The sequence below is a fragment of the Oncorhynchus masou genome, unplaced genomic scaffold (genome assembly GCF_036934945.1).
Source record: "Oncorhynchus masou masou isolate Uvic2021 unplaced genomic scaffold, UVic_Omas_1.1 unplaced_scaffold_1306, whole genome shotgun sequence".
Taxonomy (NCBI): domain Eukaryota; kingdom Metazoa; phylum Chordata; class Actinopteri; order Salmoniformes; family Salmonidae; genus Oncorhynchus; species Oncorhynchus masou.
Window position 1 is genome coordinate 9,815 of NW_027002919.1, and position 24,084 is coordinate 33,898.

The following is a 24,084-nucleotide window of genomic DNA, read 5'->3' on the forward strand; positions in this document are numbered from 1 at the left end:
GCGTCAGGGTTGGGGGTGACGTCAGGGTTGGGATGCGTACGAGGATTGGTTCCTGCTCGGTGGTGAAGGGGATCTGTTTGGGTCAGGGTTTGGGTCAGGGTTGGGGTACGTACCGAGGATTGGTTCCTGCTCGGTGGTGGAGGGAATCTGTTGGGGTTTGTCCATCCAGGGGGTGGCGTGCACCGCGACGCTCCAGTCACTCCAGGTGCCGATCTCCATGTCCTTAGCCGCCACCTGGATGATGTACTCCTTCCCTGCGTACGCATCCGTTATGGTGTGGGCCGTACTGTCTGACAACTCCACCTGAAACACACCAATCAGAGAGAAGCACCATCCGTTATGGTGTGGGCCGTACTGTCTGACAGCTCCACCTGAAACACACCAATCAGAGAACCACCATCCGTTATGGTGTGGGCCGTACTGTCTGACAACTCCACCTGAAACACACCAATCAGAGAAGCACCATCCGTTATGGTGTGGGCCGTACTGTCTGACAACTCCACCTGAAACACACCAATCAGAGAGAAGTACCATCCGTTATGTTGTGGGCCGTACTGTCTGACAACTCCACCTGAAACACACCAATCAGAGAGAAGCACCATCCGTTATGGTGTGGGCCGTACTGTCTGACAACTCCACCTGAAACACACCAATCAGAGAAGTACCATCCGTTATGTTGTGGGCCGTACTGTCTGACAACTCCACCTGAAACACACCAATCAGAGAGAAGCACCAGACAGCCAATCAGAAAGAAGAGGTAGACACACAGGAAGTGTGATATTATTGATTAAAACAAAGTGATGTAATAAATGACACAACAACGAACTAACAATACTGAGGATCACTGCTGATGTGGACCACATGGTCAGCATTAGTAGATGGAGGCACTTCAACCCATTATGGAGAAAACAAATCTCCTTTAGGGAAACACTATTACACTGGGAATAACCAGTTCTACACCTGTCTGTGAGAAGGAAACAACGTGTCGTTTCAACACTCTGCTCCCAGGCTGCTGCTCGTCATACCGTCACCACTTCCCCTGACATGACGAATAGCCTGACCACCTGAACCAAAGGTTTTTCATGTATCAAATAGTGGGAACATGTGGGAATGGAGGATTAAAACCAAACAACAACAAACAATCCATATTGAGTGTCACTGAATACTGCAAGAAAGGGATGTCAGTGTTCCAACCTAGAGAAAGAAGAAGAAGAGAGAAATGATTGAAGAACTTCAGAGCTGTTACATCCAGGGACAACTCCTTTAAGGGTCCACTGCAGCCGTCTCAACATCAAAAACAACATTTTACATAGTTGTATAGACACTGAGTGGACAAAACATTAGGAACACCTGCTCTTTCCATGACATAGACTGACCAGGTGAATCCAGAGGCTGATCCCTTTTGAATCCACTTCAATCAGTGTAGATGAAGTGGAGGAGACAGGTTAAAGAAGAATGTTTAAGCCTTGAGACAATTGAGACATGGATTGTGTATGTGTGCCAGAGGGTGAACGGGCAAGACAAAATATTTAAGTGCCTTTGAACGGGGTATGGTATTAGGTGCCAGGCGCACTGGTTGGGTGTGTCAAGAACTGCAACGCTGCTGGGTTTTACACACTCAACAGTTTCCTGTGTGTCAAGAATGGTTCACCACCTAAAGGACATCCAGCTAACTTGACACAACTGTGGGAAGCATTGTAGTCAACATGGGCCAGCATCCCTGTGGAACGCGTTCGACACCTTGTACAGTCTATGACCTGATGTTCTGAGGGCACAAAGGGGAGTGGAACTCAGTATTAGGATGTAGTGTCCGACCAAACACACAGAACGTTGGTAACATACGATATTCATGTTCAAGACACATTTCATGGGTTTTATGAGGGTTTGGAGAATATTCCATCGACGTCCCACCGAGTTCATGACTTCGTATATCAATTATACAGTCTACTGTCCAGGAAGAAATGTGAGCCCTGTCCTCTGTAATATAGAAAGTATAATCAATACGTACACTAACATTCTGCAAACACATGAAACCAGTGATGGAGGGAATCTGACCTCTGATCAGGGCATCATGGCAGAACTCAGTACAATTTAGGCAGGATTCATCTATAGGAAATGTTTATGCATTGGTATTGAGAGGAATGGTAATGCATTGGTATTGAGATGATGGTAATGCATTGGTACTGAGAGGATGGTAATGCATTGGTATTGAGATGATGGTAATGCATTGGTACTTAGAGGATGGTAATGCATTGTATTGAGATGTATGGTAATGCATTGGTATTGAGAGGAATGGCAATGCATTGATATTGAGAGGATGGTAATGTATCGGCATTGAGAGGATGGTAATCCATTGGTATTGAGAGGATGGTAATGCATTGGTATTGAGATGATGGTAATGCATTGGTATTGAGAGGATGGTAATGCATTTGTATTGAGAGGATGGTAATACATTGGTATTGAGAGGAATGGTAATGCATTGGTATAGAGAGGAATGACAATGCATTGGTATTGAGAGGAATGGTAATGCATTGGTATTGAGAGGATGGTAATGCATTGGTATGGAGATGAATGGTAATGCATTGGTATTGAGATGATGGTAATGCATTGGTATTGAGAGGATGGTAATGCATTGGTATTGAGAGGAATGGTAATGCATTGGTATTGACAGGATGGTAATGCATTTGTATTGAGATGAATGGTAATGCATTGGTATTGAGAGGATGGTAATGCATTGTTATTGAGAGGATGGTAATGCATTGATATTGAGAGGATGGTAATGTATTGATATTGAGATGAATGGTAATGCATTGGTATTGAGATGATGGTAATGTATTGGTATTGAGAGGATGGTAATGCATCGGTATTGAGATGATGGTAATGCATTGGTATTGAGAGGAATGGTAATGCATTGGTATTGAGAGGATGGTAATGTATTGTTATCGAGAGGAATGGTAATGCATTGGTATTGAGCGGAATGGCAATGCATTGGTATTGAGCGGAATGGCAATGCATTGGTATTGAGAGGAATGGTAATGCATTGGTATTGAGATGATGGTAATGCATTGGTATTGAGAGGAATGGTAATGCATTGGTATTGAGATGATGGTAATGCATTGGTATTGAGAGGATGGTAATGCATTGGTATTGAGAGGAATGGTAATGCATTGGTACTGAGAGGAATGAATGCATTGGTATTGAGAGGATGGTAATGCATTGTTATTGAGATGATGGTAATGCATTGGTATTGAGAGGATGGTAATGCATTGGTATTGAGAAGATGGTAATGCATTGGTATTTAGAGGATGGTTATGCATTGGTATTGAGATGATGGTAATGCATTGGTATTGATATGAATGGTAATGCATTGGTATTGAGAGGATGGTAATGCATTGGTATTGATATGAATGGTAATGCATTGGTATTGAGAGGATGGTTATGCATTGGTATTGAGATGAATGGTAATGCATTGGTATTGAGAGGATGGTAATGCATTGGTATTGAGATGAATGGTAATGGGTATTGATGCATTGGTATTGAGAGAATGTTAATGCATTGGTATTGAGAGGAATGATCATGCATTGGTATTGAGAGGATGGTAATGCATTGGTATTGAGAGGAATGGTATTGATATGCATTGGTATTGAGAGGATGGCAATGCATTGGTATTGAGAGGATGGTAATGCATTGGTATGATATGAATGTAATGCATTGGTACATTGATTGAGGATGGTAATGCATTGATATTGAGAGGATGGTAATGCATTGATATTGAATGATGGTAATGCATTGGTATTGATGATGGTAATGTAGTATTGAGATGGTAATGCATTGGTATTGAGATGATAAATGCATTGGTATTGAGAGGATGGTAATGTATTGTTATTGGAGGAATGGTAATGCATTGGTATGCATTGGTATTGAGAGGAATGGTAATGGTAATGGTAATGATTGCTATTTATGTAATGCATTGGTATTGATATGATGGTAATGCATTGGTATTGGTGAGAAGATGGTAATGCATTGGTATTGAGAGGAATGAATGCATGGTATTGAGAGGATGGTAATGCATTGTTATTGAGATGATGCTAATGCATTGGTATTGAGATGGATGGTATTGATGATTGGTACATGCATTGGTATTGAGATGATGGTAATGCATTGGTATTGAGATGATGCTGAGGATGGAGAATAATGCATTGGTATTGAGATGATGGTATTGATGCATTGGTATTGAGATTAATGGTAATGCATTGGTATTGAGATGAATGGTAATGCATTGGTATTGAGATGAATGGTAATGGATGGTAATGTATTGGTATTGAGGTAGATAGTAATACATGCGTGGTACTTGAGAGATGGTAATGCATTGATATTGAGATGATGGTAATGCATTGGTATGAGATGAATGGTAATGCATTGGTATTGAGAGGATGGCAATGCATTGGTATTGAGATGATGGTAATGCATATGTATTGAGATGATGGTAATGTATTGGTATTGAGAGGATGGTAATGCATTGGTATTGAGAGGAATGGTAATGCATTGGTATTGAGAGGATGGTAATGTATTGTTATTTATAGGAATGGTAATGCATTGGTATTGAGCGGAATGGCAATGCATTGGTATTGAGAGGAATGGTAATGCATTGGTATTGAGATGATGGTAATGCATTGGTATTGAGAGGAATGGTAATGCATTGCTATTGAGATGATGGTAATGCATTGGTATTGAGAGGATGGTAATGCATTGGTATTGAGAGGAATGGTAATGCATTGGTACTGAGAGGAATGAATGCATTGGTATTGAGAGGATGGTAATGCATTGTTATTGAGATGATGGTAATGCATTGGTATTGAGATGATGGTAATGCATTGGTATTGAGAAGATGGTAATGCATTGGTATTTAGAGGATGGTTATGCATTGGTATTGAGAGGATGGTAATGCATTGGTATTGAGATGAATGGTAATGCATTGGTATTGAGAGGATGGTAATGCATTGATATTGAGATGAATGGTAATGCATTGGTATTGAGAGGATGGTTATGCATTGGTATTGAGATGAATGGTAATGCATTGGTATTGAGAGGATGGTAATGCATTGGTATTGAGAGGAATGGTAATGCATTGGTATTGAGAGGAATGATCATGCATTGGTACTGAGAGGATGGTAATGCATTGGTATTGAGAGGAATGATCATGCATTGGTACTGAGAGGATGGTAATGCATTGGTATTGAGAGGATGGCAATGCATTGGTATTGAGATGATGGTAATGCATTGGTATTGATATGATGGTAATGCATTGGTATTGAGATGAATGGTAATGCATTGGTATTGAGAGGATGGTAATGTATTGGTATTGAGATGAATGGTAATACATTGGTATTGAGAGGATGGTAATGCATTGATATTGAGATGATGGTAATGCATTGGTATTGAGATGAATGGTAATGCATTGGTATTGATATGAATGGTAATGCATTGGTATTGAGAGGATGGCAATGCATTGGTATTGAGATGATGGTAATGCATATGTATTGAGATGATGGTAATGTAGTGGTATTGAGAGGATGGTAATGCAGTGGTATTGAGAGGATGGTAGTGCATTGGAGACTGCAGACTGTATAAAGGAAAGGTGATCTTTCACATTGTTCATCATGCAGTGTAGATACTACATTCACCCAGCTACTACAGTAGTGATAGAAAGGCTCTGACTCACGTGTTGCCACTGGTCTCTAATGAGGGGTCTGTATCGTAGGAAAGTACTTCAGGGGAAGATCTCTACATCAGGCCAGGTTGAGGACTGTTCCAGGTGACCTCCAGACGACGCACGTTGCTGGGGATGGGAGTGGCCACCACCCTTTCAGGGGGTCTGGTTTCACTACAGGGAGAGAAATGGGTTGGGGTTCACATCACCACAATATAATATATACAGTTGTCAGAAATGTACACACCTTAGCCAAATACATATTTTTTTACAATTAATGACATTTCATCTTAGTAAACATTCCCTGTCTTAGGTCAGTTCGAATCACCATTTTATTTTAAGAATGTGAAATGTCAAAAAAATAGTAGAGAGAATTATTTATTTTAGCTTTAATTTATTTATTCACACTCCCAGTAGGTCAGAAGTTTAAATACACTCAATTAGCATTTTATAGCATTGCCTATAAATTGTTTAACAGGTCAAACATTTTGAATAGCCTTCCACAAGCTTCCCTCAATAAATTGGGTGAATTTTGGCCCATTCCTCCTGACAGAGCTGATATAACTGAGTCAGGTTTGTAGGCCTCCTTGCTCGCACACGCTTTTTCAGTTCTGCCACAACATTTCTATAGGATTGAGGTCAGGGCTTTGTGATGGTCACTCCAATACTTTGACTTTGTTGTCCTTAAGCCATTTTTTTTAAAGTATGTTTGGTGTCATTGTCCAATTGGAAGACACATTTGCGACCAATCTTTAACTTCCTGACTGATGTCTTGAGATGCTGCTCCAGTATATCCACATAATTTTCCTCATGATGCCATCTATTCCTCATGAAGCCATCTATTTTGTGAAGTGCACCAGTCCCTCCTGCAGCAAAAAAGCACCCCCACACATGATGCTGCCACCCCGTGCTTCACAATTGGGATGTGTTCTTCGACCAAGCCTCTCCCTGTTTCCTCCAAACAAAACGATGGTCATTATGGCCAAACAGTTCTATTTTTGTTTCATCAGACCAGAGGACATTTCTCCAAAAAGTCTGATCTTTGTCCCAATGTGCAGTTGCAAACCGTAGTCTGGCTTTTTTATGGCGGTTTTGGAGCAATTGCTTCTTCCTTGCTGAACGGCCTTTCAGGTTATGTCGATATAGGACTCGTTTTACTGTGGATATAGATACTTTTGTGCCTCTTTCCTCCTGCATCTTCACAAGGTCCTTTACTGTTGTTCTGGGATTGATTTACACTTTTCACACCAAAGTACCTTCATCTCTAGGAGACAGAACGCAGCTCCTTCCTGGGCGGTATGACTCCATTTTATTTTCTGAGGTCTTGGCTGATTTCTTTTGATTTTCCCATGATGTCAAGCAAAGAGGCACTGAGTTTGAAGGTAGGCCTTGAAATACATCCAAGCTGTTTAAATGCACAGTCAACTTAGTGTATGTACACTTCTGACCCACTGGAATTGTGATACAGTGAATTATAAGGAAATAATCTGTCTGTAAACAATTGTTGGAAAAATGACTTGTGTCATGCACAAAGTAGATATCCTAACCGACTTCCCAAATGAAAGTTTGTTAACAAGAAATTTGTGGAGTGGTTGAAAAATGAGTTTTAATGACTCCAACCTAAGTGTATGTAAACTTCCGACTTCAAATGTATACAGAGAGAGAGAGACATCAGACCAAACAGTGGCAAACAGAGGACAACAACATGGACCCACTCCAATGTTCCCCAACAGATCCACAGATGATTTCCACTCCACCCTCGTATTAAATCAAAGAACATTTTATTTGTCACGTTCTCCGAGTACAGCAGCTGTACACCTTAAATGTTTGCTTATAACCGACAATGCAGCTTTAAGAACAGTTAAAAACATATCTACGAAATAAACTCAAGGAAAAAAAGTAAAACAATAAAATAACAATAGCGAGGCTGTAAACAGACGGTACGGAGTCAATGGGAAGCGGAGGGGCACGAGAGCTTCAAGTAGTGCTAAGGAATTAACATGGTCCTCCCTGAGGCTCCAGACTGTAAACAGACGGTACGGAGTCAATGGGAAGCGGAGGGGCACGAGAGCTTCAAGTAGCGCTAAGGAATTAACATGGTCCTCCCTGAGGCTCCAGACTGTAAACAGACGGTACGGAGTCAATGGGAAGCGGAGGGGCACGAGAGCTTCAAGTAGTGCTAAGGAATTAACATGATCTCCCTGAGGCTCCAGACTGTAAACAGACGGTAGTCGGGAAGCGGAGGGGCACGAGAGCTTCCAAGTAGCGCTAAGGAATTAACATGGTCCTCCCTGAGGCTCCAGACTGTAAACAGACGGTACGGAGTCAATGGGAAGCGGAGGGCACCTGAGAGACTGTAAACAGAGTAGCGCTAAGAAGCGCTAAGGAATTAACATGGTCCTCCCTGAGGCTCCTGTAGACTGTAAACAGACGGTACGAGAGTCAATGGGAGGGGCATGCGGTCCTCCCTGAGGCTCCAGACTGTAAACAGACGCTTCAATGGGAAGCGGAGGGGCAACGAGCTCAAGTACGAGCTTCAAGGAATTAACATGGTCCTCCCTGAGGCTCCAGACTGTAAACAGACGGTACGGAGTCAATGGGAAGCGGAGGGCACGAGAGCTTCAAGTAGCGCTAAGGAATTAACATGGTCCTCCCTGAGGCTCCAGACTGTAAACAGACGGTGCGGAGTCAATGGGAAGCGGAGGGGCACGAGAGCTTCAAGTAGCGCTAAGGAATTAACATGGTCCTCCCCTGAGGCTCCAGACTGTAAACAGACGGTACGGAGTCAATGGGAAGCGGAGGGGCACGAGCTTCAAGTAGCGCTAAGGAATTAAAATGGTCCTCCCTGAGGCTCAGACTGTAAACAGACGGTACGGAGTCAATGGGAAGGGGCACGAGAGTAGTGCTAAGGAATTAACATGGTCCTCCCTGAGGCTCCAGACTGTAAACAGACGTAGTCAATGGGAAGCGGAGGGGCACTAAGTAGCGCTAATTAAAATGGTCCTCCCTGAGGCTCCAGACTGTAAACAGACGGTACGGAGTCAATGGGAAGCGGAGAGGGCACGAGAGCTTCAAGTAGCGCTAAGGAATTAACATGGTCCTCCCTGAGGCTCCAGACTGTAAACAGACGGTACGGAGTCAATGGGGAGGGGCACGCGGAGGCTAAGGAATAACATGGTCCTCCCTGAGGCTCCAGACTGTAAACAGACGGTAGTCAATGCTAAGGAATTAACATGGTCCTCCCTGAGGCTCCAGACTGTAAACAGACGGAGTCAATGGGAAGCGGAGAGGCACGAGAGCTTCAAGTAGCGCTAAGAATTAACATGGTCCTCCCTGGGCTCAGACTGTAAACAGACGGTACGGAGTCAATCGGAGGGGCACGTTCAAGTGCTAAGGAATTAACATGGTCCTCCCTGAGGCTCCAGACTGTAAACAGACGGTACGGAGTCAATGGGAAGCGGAGGGGCACGAGCTTCAAGTAGCGCTAAGGAATTAACATGGTCCTCCCTGAGGCTCCAGACTGTAAACAGACGGTACGGAGTCAATGGGAAGCGGAGGGGCACGAGAGCTTCAAGTAGTGCTAAGGAATTAACATGATCCTCCCTGAGGCTCCAGACTGTAAACAGACGGTACGGAGTCAATGGGAAGCGGAGGGCACGAGAGCTTCAAGTAGCGCTAAGGAATTAACATGGTCCTCCTGAGGCTCCAGACTGTAAACAGACGGTACGGAGTCAATGGGAAGCGGAGAACACGAGAGCTTCAAGTAGCGCTAAGGAATTAACATGGTCCTCCCTGAGGCTCCAGACTGTAAACAGACGGAGTCAATGGGAAGAGGAGACACGAGAGCTTCAAGTAGTGCAATGGGAGGCTCCAGACTGTAAACAGAGGCACGGAGTCAATGGGAAGAGGAGGGGCACGAGAGCTTCAAGTAGCGCTAAGGAATTAACATGGTCCTCCCTGAGGCTCCAGACTGTAAACAGACGGTACGGAGTCAATGGGAAGCGGAGGGGCACGAGCGGTAGTGCTAAGGAATTAACACGAGGCTCAGACTGTAAACAGACGGTAGGAGTCAATGGGAAGCGGAGGGGCACGAGAGCTTCAAGTAGCGCTAAGGAATTAACATGGTCCTCCCTGAGGCTCCAGACTGTAAACAGACGGTACGGAGTCAATGGGAAGCGGAGGGCACGAGAGCTTCAATTAGCGCTAAGGAATTAACATGGTCCTCCCTGAGGCTCCAGACTGTTAACAGACGGTACGGAGTCAATGGGAAGCGGAGGGGCACGAGAGCTTCTATTAGCGCTAAGGAATTAACATGGTCCTCCCTGAGGCTCCAGACTGTAAACAGACGGAGTCACGGAGTCAATGGGAATTAACATGGTCCTCCCTGAGGCTCCAGCGGAGGGCACGAGGGCAGCTTCAAGTAGCGCTAAGGAATTAAATGGTCCTCCCTGAGGCTCCAGACTGTAAACAGACGGTACGGAGTCAATGGGAAGCGGAGGGGCACGAGCTTCTATTAGCGCTAAGGAATTAACATGGTCCTCCCTGAGGCTCCAGACTGTAAACAGACGGTACGGAGTCAATGGGAAGCGGAGGGGCACGAGAGCTTCTATTAGCGCTAAGGAATTAACATGGTCCTCCCTGAGGCTCCAGACTGTAAACAGACGGTACGGAGTCAATGGGAAGCGGAGGGGCACGAGAGCTTCATTAGCGCTAAGGAATTAACATGGTCCTCCCTGAGGCTCCAGACTGTAAACAGACGGTACGGAGTCAATGGGAAGCGGAGGGGCACGAGAGCTTCTATTAGCGCTAAGGAATTAACATGGTCCTCCCTGAGGCTCCAGGCTGTAAACAGACGGTACGGAGTCAATGGGAAGCGGAGGGCACTGAGAGCTTCAAGTAGCGCTAAGGAATTAACATGGTCCTCCCTGAGGCTCCAGACTGTAAACAGACGGTACGGAGTCAATGGGAAGCGGAGGGGGCACGAGAGCTTCAAGTAGTGCTAAGGAATTAACATGGTCCTCCCTGAGGCTCCAGACTGTAAACAGACGGTACGGAGTCAATGGGAAGCGGAGGGGCTTCGAAGTAGCGCTGACATGGTCTCCTGAGAGCTTCAATGGGAAGCAGTAGCGCTAAGGAATTAACATGGTCCTCCCTGAGGCTCAGACTGTAAACAGACGGTACGGAGTCAATGGGAAGCGGAGGGGCACGAGCTTCAAGTAGTGCTAAGGAATTAACATGATCCTCCCTGAGGCTCCAGACTGTAAACAGACGGTACGGAGTCAATGGGAAGCGGAGGGCACGAGGCTCCAGACTGTCAGACGGTAGCAATGGACGGAGGGGCACGAGAGCTTCAAGTAGCGCAAGGAATTAACATGGTCCTCCCTGAAGGAGTCAATGGGAAGCGGAGGGGCACGAGAGCTTCATTAACATGGTCCTCCCTGAGGCTCCAGACTGTAAACAGACGGTAGGCTCCAGACTGTAACAGGAGTCAATGGGAAGGAGTCAATGGAGGGGCACGAGAGCTTCAAGTAGCGCTAAGGAATTAACATGGTCCTCCCTGAGGCTCCAGACTGTAAACAGACGGAGAGCTTCACGGAGTCAATGGGAAGTCGGAGGGGCACGAGAGCTTCAAGTAGCGCTAAGGAATTAACATGGTCCTCCCTGAGGCTCCAGACTGTAAACAGACGGTACGGAGTCAATGGGAAGCGGAGGGGCACGAGAGCTTCTATTAGCGCTAAGGAATTAACATGGTCCTCCCTGAGGCTCCAGACTGTAAACAGACGGTACGGAGTCAATGGGAAGCGGAGGGGCACGAGAGCTTCAATTAGCGCTAAGGAATTAACATGGTCCTCCCTGAGGCTCCAGGCTGTAAACAGACGGTACGGAGTCAATGGGAAGCGGAGGGGCACGAGAGCTTCAAGTAGCGCTAAGGAATTAACATGGTCCTCCCTGAGGCTCCAGACTGTAAACAGACGGTGGGAGTCAATGGGAAGCGGAGGGGCACGAGAGCTTCAAGTAGTGCTAAGGAATTAACATGATCCTCCCTGAGGCTCCAGACTGTAAACAGACGGTACGGAGTCAATGGGAAGCGGAGGGGCACGAGAGCTTCAAGCGCCGCTAAGGAATTAACATGGTCCTCCCTGAGGCTCCAGACTGTAAACAGACGGTACGGAGTCAATGGGAAGCGGAGGGGCACGAGAGCTTCAAGTAGTGCTAAGGAATTAACATGATCCTCCCTGAGGCTCCAGACTGTAAACAGACGGTACGGAGTCAATGGGAAGCGGAGGGGCACACGAGCTTCAAGTAGCAAGGAATTAACATGGTCCTCCCTGAGGCTCCAGACTGTAAACAGAGTAGCGCTAAGGAATTAACATGGTCCTCCCTGAGGCTCCAGACTGTAAACAGACGGTACGGAGTCAATGGGAAGCGGAGGGGCACGAGAGCTTCAAGGTAGCTGTAAACTAAGGAATTAACATGGTCCTCCCTGAGGCTCCAGACTGTAAACAGACGGTACGGAGTCAATGGGAAGCGGAGGGGCACGAGAGCTTCAAGTAGCGCTAAGGAATTAACATGGTCCTCCCTGAGGCTCCAGACTGTAAACAGACGGTACGGAGTCAATGGGAAGCAGAGGGGCACGAGAGCTTCAAGTAGCGCTAAGGAATTAACATGGTCCTCCCTGAGGCTCCAGACTGTAAACAGACGGTACGGAGTCAATGGGTAGCGGAGGGGCACGAGAGCTTCTATTAGCGCTAAGGAATTAACATGGTCCTCCCTGAGGCTCCAGACTGTAAACAGACGGTACGGAGTCAATGGGAAGCGGAGGGGCACGAGAGCTTCTATTAGCGCTAAGGAATTAACATGGTCCTCCCTGAGGCTCCAGGCTGTAAACAGACGGTGCGACAATGGAGTCAATGGGAAGCGGAGGGGCACGAGAGCTTCAAGTAGCGCTAAGGAATTAACATGGTCCTCCCTGAGGCTCCAGACTGTAAACAGACGGTACGGAGTCAATGGGAGGAGGGGCACGGAGCTTCAAGTAGTGCTAAGGAATTAACATGGTCCTCCCTGAGGCTCAGACTGTAAACAGACGTAGTGCTAAGGAATTAACATGAAGGAATCAACTCCCTGAGGCTCCAGACTGTAAACAGACGGTACGGAGTCAATGGGAAGCGGAGGGGCACTTCAAGTAGCGAGGAGCTTCAAGTAGACGCTAAGGAATTAACATGGTCCTCCCTGAGGCTCCAGACTGTAAACAGACGGTACGGAGTCAATGGGAAGCGGAGGGGCACGAGAGCTTCAAGTAGTGCTAAGGAATTAACATGGTCCTCCCTGAGGCTCCAGACTGTAAACAGACGGTATGGAGTCAATGGGAAGCGGAGGGGCACGAGAGCTTCAAGTAGCGCTAAGGAATTAACATGGTCCTCCCTGAGGCTCCAGACTGTAAACAGACGGTACGGAGTCAATGGGAAGCGGAGGGGCACGAGAGCTTCAAGTAGTGCTAAGGAATTAACATGATCCTCCCTGAGGCTCCAGACTGTAAACAGACGGTACGGAGTCAATGGGAAGCGGAGGGGCACGAGAGCTTCAAGTAGCGCTAAGGAATTAACATGGTCCTCCCTGAGGCTCCAGACTGTAAACAGACGGTACGGAGTCAATGGGAAGCGGAGGGGCACGAGAGCTTCAAGTAGCGCTAAGGAATTAACATGGTCCTCCCTGAGGCTCCAGACTGTAAACAGACGGTGCGGAGTCAATGGGAAGCGGAGGGAGCAAGTAGCGAGAGCTTCAAGTAGCGCTAAGGAATTAACATGGTCCTCCCTGAGGCTCCAGACTGTAAACAGACGGTACGGAGTCAATGGGAAGCGGAGGGGCACGAGAGCTTCAAGTAGCGCTAAGGAATTAACATGGTCCTCCCTGAGGCTCCAGACTGTAAACAGACGGTAATGGAGTCAATGGGAAGGAATTAAATATGGAGGGACTGCACGAGAGCTTCAAGTAGCGCTAAGGAATTAACATGGTCCTCCCTGAGGCTCCAGACTGTAAACAGACGGTACGGAGTCAATGGGAAGCGGAGGGGCACGAGAGCTTCAAGTAGCGCTAAGGAATTAACATGGTCCTCCCTGAGGCTCCAGACTGTAAACAGACGGTACGGAGTCAATGGGAAGCGGAGGGGCACGAGAGCTTCAAGTAGCGCTAAGGAATTAACATGGTCCTCCCTGAGGCTCCAGACTGTAAACAGACGGTCAATGACGGAGTCAATGGGAAGCGGAGGGGCACGAGAGCTTCAAGTAGCGCTAAGGAATTAACATGATCCTCCCTGAGGCTCCAGACTGTAAACAGACGGTACGGAGTCAATGGGAAGCGGAGGGGCACGAGAGCTTCAAGTAGCGCTAAGGAATTAACATGGTCCTCCCTGAGGCTCCAGACTGTAAACAGACGGTACGGAGTCAATGGGAAGCGGAGGGGCACGAGAGCTTCAAGTAGCGCTAAGGAATTAACATGGTCCTCCCTGAGGCTCCAGACTGTAAACAGACGGTGCGGAGTCAATGGGAAGCGGAGTCAATGGGGAAGCGGAGGGCACGAGAGCGGAGGGCACGAGCTTCTAAATTAACATGTAGCGCTAAGGAATTAACATGGTCCTCCCTGAGGCTCCAGACTGTAAACAGACGGTACGGAGTCAATGGGAAGCGGAGGGGCACGAGAGCTTCAAGTAGCGCTAAGGAATTAACATGGTCCTCCCTGAGGCTCCAGACTCCAGCCACCCAGGACTGTTCTCTCTGCTACCGCACAGCAAGGAGTACCAGTAGAGTAGGTCTGGAAACAACAATATCCTGAACAGCTTTTCCATCAAGCCATAAGACTGTTAAAACAAGACTTCTAAATAACGAATCAAATTGCTACAGTACCCGTTGCTGTTACTGTCTATTATCTATCCTTTACACCTACCTACAACTGCTGTTACTGTCTATTATCTATCCTTTACACCTACCTACAACTGCTGTTACTGTTAATTATCTATCATTTACCCCTACCTACAGTATACTGCTGTTACTGTCTATTATCTATCCTTTACCCCTACCTACAGTATACTGCTGTTACTGTCTATTATCTATCCTTTACCCCTACCTACAGTATACTGCTGTTACTGTCTATTATCTATCCTTTACCCCTACCTACAGTATACTGCTGTTACTGTCTATTATCTATCCTTTACCCCTACCTACAGTATACTGCTGTTACTGTCTATTATCTATCATTTACCCCTACCTACAGTATACTGCTGTTACTGTCTATTATCTATTCTTTACCCCTATCTACAGTATACTGCTGTTACTGTCTATTATCTATCCTTTACCCCTACCTACAGTATACTGCTGTTACTGTCTATCTATCCTTTACCCCTACCTACAGTATACTGCTGTTACTGTCTATTATATATCCTTTACCCCTACCTACAGTATACTGCTGTTACTGTCTATTATCTATCCTTTACCCCTACCTACAGTATACTGCTGTTACTGTCTATTATCTATCCTTTACCCCTACCTAAAGAATACTGCTTTTACTGTCTATTATCTATACTTTACCCCTACCTACAGTATACTGCTGTTACTGTCTATTATCTATCCTTTACCCCTACCTACAGTATACTGCTGTTACTGTCTATTATCTATCCTTTACCCCTACCTACAGTATACTGCTGTTACTGTCTATTATCTATCCTTTACCCAGACCTACAGTATACTGCTGTTACTGTCTATTATCTATCCTTTACCCTTTACCCCTACCTACAGTATACTGCTGTTACTGTCTATTATCTATTCTTTACCCCTACCTACAGAATACTGCTGTTACTGTCTATTATCTATCCTTTACCCCTACCTACAACTGCTGTTACTGTTAATTATCTATCATTTACCCCTACCTACAGTATACTGCTGTTACTGTCTATTATCTATCCTTTACCCCTACCTACAGTATACTGCTGTTACTGTCTATTATCTATACTTTACCCCTACCTACAGTATACTGCTGTTACTGTCTATTATCTATCATTTACCCCCTACCTACAGTATACTGCTGTTACTGTCTATTATCTATCCTTTACCCCTACCTACAGTATACTGCTGTTACTGTATATTATCTATCCTTTAACTACCCTTTACTGCCTGTCTACTCTTCTTGTCACTTTACCACAGTATACTGCTGTTACTGTCTATTATCTATCCTTTACCCCTACCTACAGAATACTGCTGTTACTGTCTATTATCTATACTTTACCCCTACCTACAGTATACTGCTGTTACTGTCTATTATCTATCATTTACCCCTACCTACAGTATACTGCTATTACTGTCTATTATCCTACAGTATACTTTTACTATTATCTATCCTACCTACAGTATACTGCTGTTACTGTCAATTATCTACCCTTTACCCCTACCTACAGTATACTGCTGTTACTGTCTATTATCTATCCTGTTGTCTAGTCACTTTACCCCTACCTACAGTATACTGCTGTTACTGTCTTATCTGTCCTTTACCCCTACCTACAGTATACTGCTGTTACTGTCTATTATCTATCCTTTATCCCTACCTACAGTATACTGCTGTTACTGTCTATTATCTATCATTTAACCCTACCTACAGTATACTGCTGTTACTGTCTATTATCTCTTCTGTTGTCTTGTCACTTTACCCCTACCTACAGTATACTGCTGTTAGTGTCTATTATCTGTCCTTTACCCCTAACTACAGTATACTGCTGTTACTGTCTATTATCTATCCTTTACCCCTAATTACAGTAGCCAGCAGCATACCACCCTGCATTCCACTGCTGGCTTGCTTCTGAATCTAAGCAGTGTTGGTCCTGGTCAGTTCCTGGATGGGAGACTAGATGCTGCTGGAAGTGGTGTTGGAGGGCCAGTAGGAGGCACTCTTTCCTCTGGTCTAAAAAATAAAAATAATAATAATAATACATTTAAAAAAATGTCCCAATGCCCCATGGCAGTGATTGGGGACACTGCCCTGTGTAGGGTGCCGTCTTTCGGATGGAATGTTAAACAGGTGTCCTGAATCTCTGAGGTCATTAAAGATCCCATGACACTTATCGTAAGAGTAGGGGTGTTTACAGGACTGTTCCAGTTTTTGTTCATTCTCTTTGTTATTAATGTTATTTAGTGTTGAGTGGAAATAAAAGTATGACCATTTAACGTGCGGTGCTTTGGTCCACACCTTCTTCAACAGACGATTGTTACTTTATAAAAGTATGACCATTTAACGTGCTTTGGTCCACACCTTCTTCAACAGACGATTTACAGAGCTCCACATCTTTGGTCTTCAACAGACGATCGTTACAGAGCTAGAGAGGATACCGTGGTGCTTTGGTCCTTCTTCAAAGGACACGCAGAGCTAGAGAGGATGCTTTGGTCCACACCTTCTTCAACAGACGATCGTTACAGAGCTAGAGAGGATACCGTTTAACACGTGTGTGCTTTGGTCCTTCCACAGACCTTCTTCAACAGACGATCGTTGATCACAGAGCTAGAGAGGATACCGTGTACCACGCTGTGCTTTGGTCCACACCTTCTTCAACAGACGATCGTTACAGAGCTAGAGAGGATACCGTTTACCGTGTGGTGCTTTGGTCCTTCTTCAAAAGACGATCGTTACAGAGCTAGAGAGGATACCGTTTTCCACGCTGCGCTTTGGTCCTTCTTCAACAAACGATCGTTACAGAACTAGAGAGGATACCATTTACTGTGTGGTCCTTTGGTCCTTCTTCCACAGAGGAGCGTTACAGAGCTAGAGAGGATACCGTTTACCGTGTGGTGCTTTGGTCCTTCTTCAAAAGACGATCGTTACAGAGCTAGAGAGGATACCGTTTTCCACACCTCTTCAACAGACGATGCAGCTTTGGTCCTTCTTCAACAAACGATCGTTACAGAACTAGAGAGGATACCATTTACCGTGTGGTGCTTTGGTCCTTCTTCAACAAACGATCGTTACAGAACTAGAGAGGATACCATTTTCCACGCTGCGCTTTGGTCCTTCTTCAACAAACGATCGTTACAGAACTAGAGGATACCGTTTACCGTGCTGTGATTTGGTCCTTCTTCAACAAACGATCGTTACAGAACTAGAGAGGATACCGTTTACCGTGCTGTGCTTTGGTCCTTCTTCAACAGACGATCGTTACAGAGGTAGAGAGGATACAGTTTACCACGCTGCGCTTTGGTCCACACCTTCTTCAACAGACGATCAATACACCTTTGGATTACAGCTGTGAGTCTTTCTGGGTAAGTCTCTAAGAGTTTGCAGACCTGGATTGTACAATATTTTCACATTATTATTTTTTAAATTCTTCAAGCACTGTCAATTTGGTTGTTGAACATTGAAAGACAGACATTTTTAAGTCTTGTCATGTTTTTTAAGCTGATTTAACCTCTCTGGGATCAAAGCCAGTGAAAATGCAGTGTGCCAAATTTAAATAAATTACAAAAAAATCTAACTTTCATGAAATCACATATGTAAGATACCAAATTAAAGTTACACGTGTTGTGAATCCAGCCAACATGTCAGATTTAAAAAAGGCTTTTCTGAAAGCAAACAATGCTATTATCTGAGGATAGCACCCCTGTAAACAAAGAGAGAAACCATATTTCAACCCTAAAGGCACGACACAAAGCGCAGAAATAAAAATATAAATCATGCCTTACCTTTGACGAGCTTCTTTTGTTGGCACTCCAATATGTCCCATAAACATCACAAATGGTCCTTTTGTTCGATTAATTCCGTCCGTATATATCCACAATGTCCATTTATTTGGCGAGTTTGATCCAGAAAAACACCGGTTCCAACTTGCGCAACGTGGCTGCAAAATATCTCAAAAGTTACCTGTAAACTACTTTTGTAATACAATTTTAGGTATTTAAAGTAAAGGATCAATAAAATTGAAGATGGGATGTTCTGTGTTCAATACAGGAGGAAAGCAAACTGCTTTCTAGTCATGCGCCTCTAATAAACACATGAAGTGACCCTCGTTTTGAACACGGCTTCTTCTTCATTACACAAAGGAAAAACCTCAACGAATTTCTAAAGACTGGGGACATCCAGTGGAAGGTAGGAACTGTAAGTCCCTTAGAAATCTGGATCCCCAATGAAAACCCATTGAAAAGAGAGTGACCTCAAAAAATAATAATTCTGAATGGTTTGTCCTCGGGGTTTCGCCTGCTACATAAGTTCTGTTATACTCACAGACATGATTCAAACAGTATTAGAAACGCCAGAGTTTTTTCTATCCAAATCTACTAATCTGGATAGAAAATCTAGAAATCTACTAATAATATGCATATCTCATCTTCTGGGGATGAGTAGCAGGCAGTTGAATTTGGGCATGCTTTTCATCCAAAATTCCAAATGCTGCCCCCTATCCTAGAGACGTTTAAGTTAAAACTGTAACTAGGCCACTCAGGAACATTCAATGATTTCTAGGCATGCAACTCCAGTGTAGATTTGACCTTGTAATTCAGGTTATTGTCCTGGTGAAAGGTGAATTAATCCCCCAGTGTCTTGTGGAAAGCAGACTTAACCAGGTTTTCCTCTAGGATTTTTCCTGTGCTAAACTAAATTCTATTTATTTGTTTACCCTGAAAAACTCCCCAGTCCTTAATGATTGCAAGCATATCCATAACATGACTCAGCCACCACCATGCTTGAAAATATGAGTGGTGCTACTCAGTAATGTGTTTTGGAATTGCCCTAAACAAAACACTTTGTATTCAGTATTACTTTAGTGCCTTGATGCAAACAGGATGCATGTTTTGGAATATATGGGCTGAGAGCTGAAATATTAAGATGGGCTGATAGCTGAAACATTAAGACTAGGGTCTGATAGCTCCCGAGTTGCGTAGCGGTCTAAGGCACTGCATCTCAGTGCAAGAGGCATCACTACAGTACCTGGATCAAATCCAGGCTATATGACATCTGACGGTGATTGGGAGTCCCATAGGGCAGCACTCAATTTGCCCAGCATCGACCGGAGTCGGCCGTCATTGTAAATAAGATTTTATTCTTAACTGACTTGCCTAGTTAAATAAATAAATACTGAAACATTCAGACGATGGGCTGATAGCTGAAACATTCAGATGTTGGGCTGATAGCGGAAACATTCAGATGATGGGCTGATAGCTGAAACATTTAGACGATGGGCTGATAGCTGAAACATTCAGACGATGGGCTGACAGCTGAAACATTCAGACGATGGGCTGATAGCTGAAACATTAAGACTATTGGCTGATAGCTGAAACATTCAGACGATGGGCTGATAGCGGAAACATTCAGATGATGGGCTGATAGCTGAAACATTAAAACTATGGGCTGATAGCTGAAACATGCAGATGATGGGCTGACAGCTGAAACATTCAGACTATGGGCTGATAGCTGAAACATTAAAACTATGGGCTGATTGCTGAAACATTCAGACGATGGGCTGACAGCTGAAACATTCAGACGATGGGCTGATAGCTGAAACATTAAGACTATTGGCTGATAGCTGAAACATTCAGACGATGGGCTGATAGCGGAAACATTCAGATGATGGGCTGATAGCTGAAACATTAAAACTATGGGCTGATTGCTGAAACATTCAGATGATGGGCTGATAGCTGAAACATTCAGATGATGGACTGATATCTGAAACATTCAGATGACTGTTTAATAGCTGAAACCTCCAGATTATGGACTGATAGCTGAAACATGGAGATGATGGGCTGACAGCTGAAACATTCACATGATGGGCTGATAGCTGAAACATTAAAACTATGGGCTGATTGTTGAAACATTCAGATGATGGGCTGATAGCTGAAACCTCCAGATGATGGACTGATAGCTGAAACCTCCAGATGATGGACTGATAGCTGAAACTTGCAGGTGATGGGCTGATAGCTGAAACATTCAGATGATGGGCTGATAGCTGAAACATTCAGATGATGGGCTGATAGCTGAAACATTCAGGTGATGGGTTGATAGCTGAAACATTCAGATGATGGGCTGATATCTGAAACATTCGGATTATGGGCTGAGAGCTGAAATATTCAGATGACTGGCTGATAGCTGAAACCACCAGATGACTGGCTGATAGCTGAAACCTCCAGATGATGGGCTGATAACTGAAACATTCAGATGATGAGCTGATAGCTGAAACCTCCAGATGATGGACTGATAGCTGAAACATTCAGATGATTGGCTGATAGCTGAAACCTCCAGATGACTGTTTGATAGCTGAAACCTCCAGATGATGGACTGATAGCTGAAACATGCAGGTGATGGGCTGATAGCTGAAACCTCCAGATGATGGGCTGATAGCTGAAACATTCAGATGATGGGCTGATAGCTGAAACATTCAGATGATGGGCTGATAGCTGAAACCTCCAGATGACTGTTTGATAGCTGAAACCTCCAGATGATGGACTGATAGCTGAAACATTCAGGTGATGGGCTGATAGCTGAAACCTCCAGATGACTGGCTGATAGCTGAAACCTCCAGATGATGGGCTGATAGCTGAAACATTCAGATGATGGGCTGATAGCTGAAACCTCCAGATGACTGTTTGATAGCTGAAACCTCCAGATGATGGACTGATAGCTGAAACATTCAGGTGATGGGCTGATAGCTGAAACCTCCAGATGACTGGCTGATAGCTGAAACCTCCAGATGATGGGCTGATAGCTGAAACATTCAGATGATGGGCTGATAGCTGAAACCTCCAGATGACTGTTTGATAGCTGAAACCTCCAGATGATTGACTGATAGCTGAAACATGCAGGTGATGGGCTGATAGCTGAAACATTCAGATGATGGGCTGATAGCTGAAACATTCAGGTAATGGGCTGACAGCTGAAACATTCAGATGTTGGGCTGATAGCTGAAACATTCAGGTGATGGGTTGATAGCTGAAACAATCAGAGAATGGGCTGATATCTGAAACCTCCAGATGATTGGCTGATAGCTGAAACCTCCAGATGACTGTTTGATAGCTGAAACCTCCAGATGATGGACTGATAGCTGAAACCTGCAGGTGATGGGCTGATAGCTGAAACATTCAGATGATGGGCTGATAGCTGAAACCTCCAGATGATTGGCTGATAGCTGAAACCTCCAGATGACTGTTTGATAGCTGAAACCTCCAGATGATGGACTGATAGCTGAAACTTGCAGGTGATGGGCTGATAGCTGAAACATTCAGATGATGGGCTGATAGCTGAAACATTCAGATGATGGGCTGATAGCTGAAACATTCAGATGATGGGCTGATAGCTGAAACATTCAGATGATGGGCTGATAGCTGAAACATTCAGATGACTGGCTGATAGCTGAAACATTCAGATGATGGGCTGATAGCTGAAACATTCAGATGATGGGCTGATAGCTGAAACATTCAGGTGATGGGTTGATAGCTGAAACATTCAGATGATGGGCTGATATCTGAAACATTCGGATTATGGGCTGAGAGCTGAAATATTCAGATGACTGGCTGATAGCTGAAACCTCCAGATGACTGGCTGATAGCTGAAACCTCCAGATGATGGACTGATAGCTGAAACATTCAGATGATTGGCTGATAGCTGAAACCTCCAGATGACTGTTTGATAGCTGAAACCTCCAGATGATGGACTGATAGCTGAAACATGCAGGTGATGGGCTGATAGCTGAAACATTCAGATGATGGGCTGATAGCTGAAAAATTCAGACAATGGGCTGATAGCTGAAACATTCAGGTGATGACTGGCTGATAGCTGAAACATTCAGATGATGGGCTGATATCTGAAACATTCAGATGATGGGCTGATAGCTGAAACATTCAGGTGATGGGTTGATAGCTGAAACATTCAGATGATGGGCTGATATCTGAAACATTCAGATTATGGGCTGAGAGCTGAAATATTCAGATGACTGGCTGATAGCTGAAACCTCCAGATGACTGGCTGATAGCTGAAACCTCCAGATGATGGGCTGATAGCTGAAACATTCAGATGATGGGCTGATAGCTGAAACATTCAGATGATGGGCTGAGAGCTGAAACCTCCAGATGACTGTTTGATAGCTGAAACCTCCAGATGATGGACTGATAGCTGAAACATGCAGGTGATGGGCTGATAGCTGAAACCTCCAGATGACTGGCTGATAGCTGAAACCTCCAGATGATGGGCTGATAGCTGAAACATTCAGATGATGGGCTGATAGCTGAAACCTCCAGATGACTGTTTGATAGCTGAAACCTCCAGATGATGGACTGATAGCTGAAACATTCAGGTGATGGGCTGATAGCTGAAACCTCCAGATGACTGGCTGATAGCTGAAACCTCCAGATGATGGGCTGATAGCTGAAACATTCAGATGATGGGCTGATAGCTGAAACCTCCAGATGACTGTTTGATAGCTGAAACCTCCAGATGATTGACTGATAGCTGAAACATGCAGGTGATGGGCTGATAGCTGAAAAATTCAGACAATGGGCTGATAGCTGAAACATTCAGGTGATGGGCTGATAGCTGAAACATTCAGATGTTGGGCTGATAGCTGAAACATTCAGGTGATGGGTTGATAGCTGAAACATTCAGATGATGGGCTGATATCTGAAACATTCAGATTATGGGCTGAGAGCTGAAATATTCAGATGGCTGGCTGATAGCTGAAACCTCCAGATGACTGGCTGATAGCTGAAACCTCCAGATGACTGGCTGATAGCTGAAACCTCCAGATGACTGGCTGATAGCTGAAACCTCCAGATGACTGGCTGATAGCTGAAACCTCCAGATGACTGACTGATAGCTGAAACCTCCAGATGACTGGCTGATAGCTGAAACCTCCAGATGACTGGCTGATAGCTGAAACCTCCAGATGATGGACTGATAGCTGAAACCTCCAGATGATGGACTGATAGCTGAAACATTCAGATGACTGGTTGATAGCTGAAACATTCAGATGATGGGCTGATTGCTGAAACATTAAGACAATGAGCTGGTATCTGAAACATGCAGTTGATGGGCTGATAGCTGAAACATTCAGATGATGGGCTGGTAGCTGAAACATTCAGATGATGGGCTGATAGCTGAAACATTGGTGCCGGAGGGGATGGCTACCGTTTTACGGGCTCCTAACCAACTGTGTTGTGTTTTTTAGTTTTTTTTTGTTGCATTTTTTGTGTTTGCGTTGTAACTTATTTTGTACACAATGTTTCTGCCACCATCTATTACAACTGAAAAGAGCTTCTGGATGTCAGAACAGCGATTACTCACCTCGAACTGGACAAAGATTTTTTCTTTAACGTGTCTGAGGCAAAGGATTTACTGCTGATACCGGACCAGGCCCAAATCAT

At 44.7% G+C, this 24,084-nt stretch overlaps 1 protein-coding gene across 1 annotated transcript; it reads right to left on the bottom strand.

Moving 5' to 3' along the window:
• Positions 1 to 21: 21 nt before the first annotated feature.
• On the bottom strand, positions 22 to 24,084 carry LOC135530261 (ciliary neurotrophic factor receptor subunit alpha-like). Its single transcript, XM_064958610.1, has 3 exons — positions 24,005 to 24,084; positions 5,723 to 5,768; positions 22 to 303 (listed from the first exon to the last, which is right to left on the bottom strand). The coding sequence occupies exons 1-3, from the start codon at positions 24,082 to 24,084 to the stop codon at positions 22 to 24; spliced, it is 408 nt and encodes a 135-aa protein (XP_064814682.1).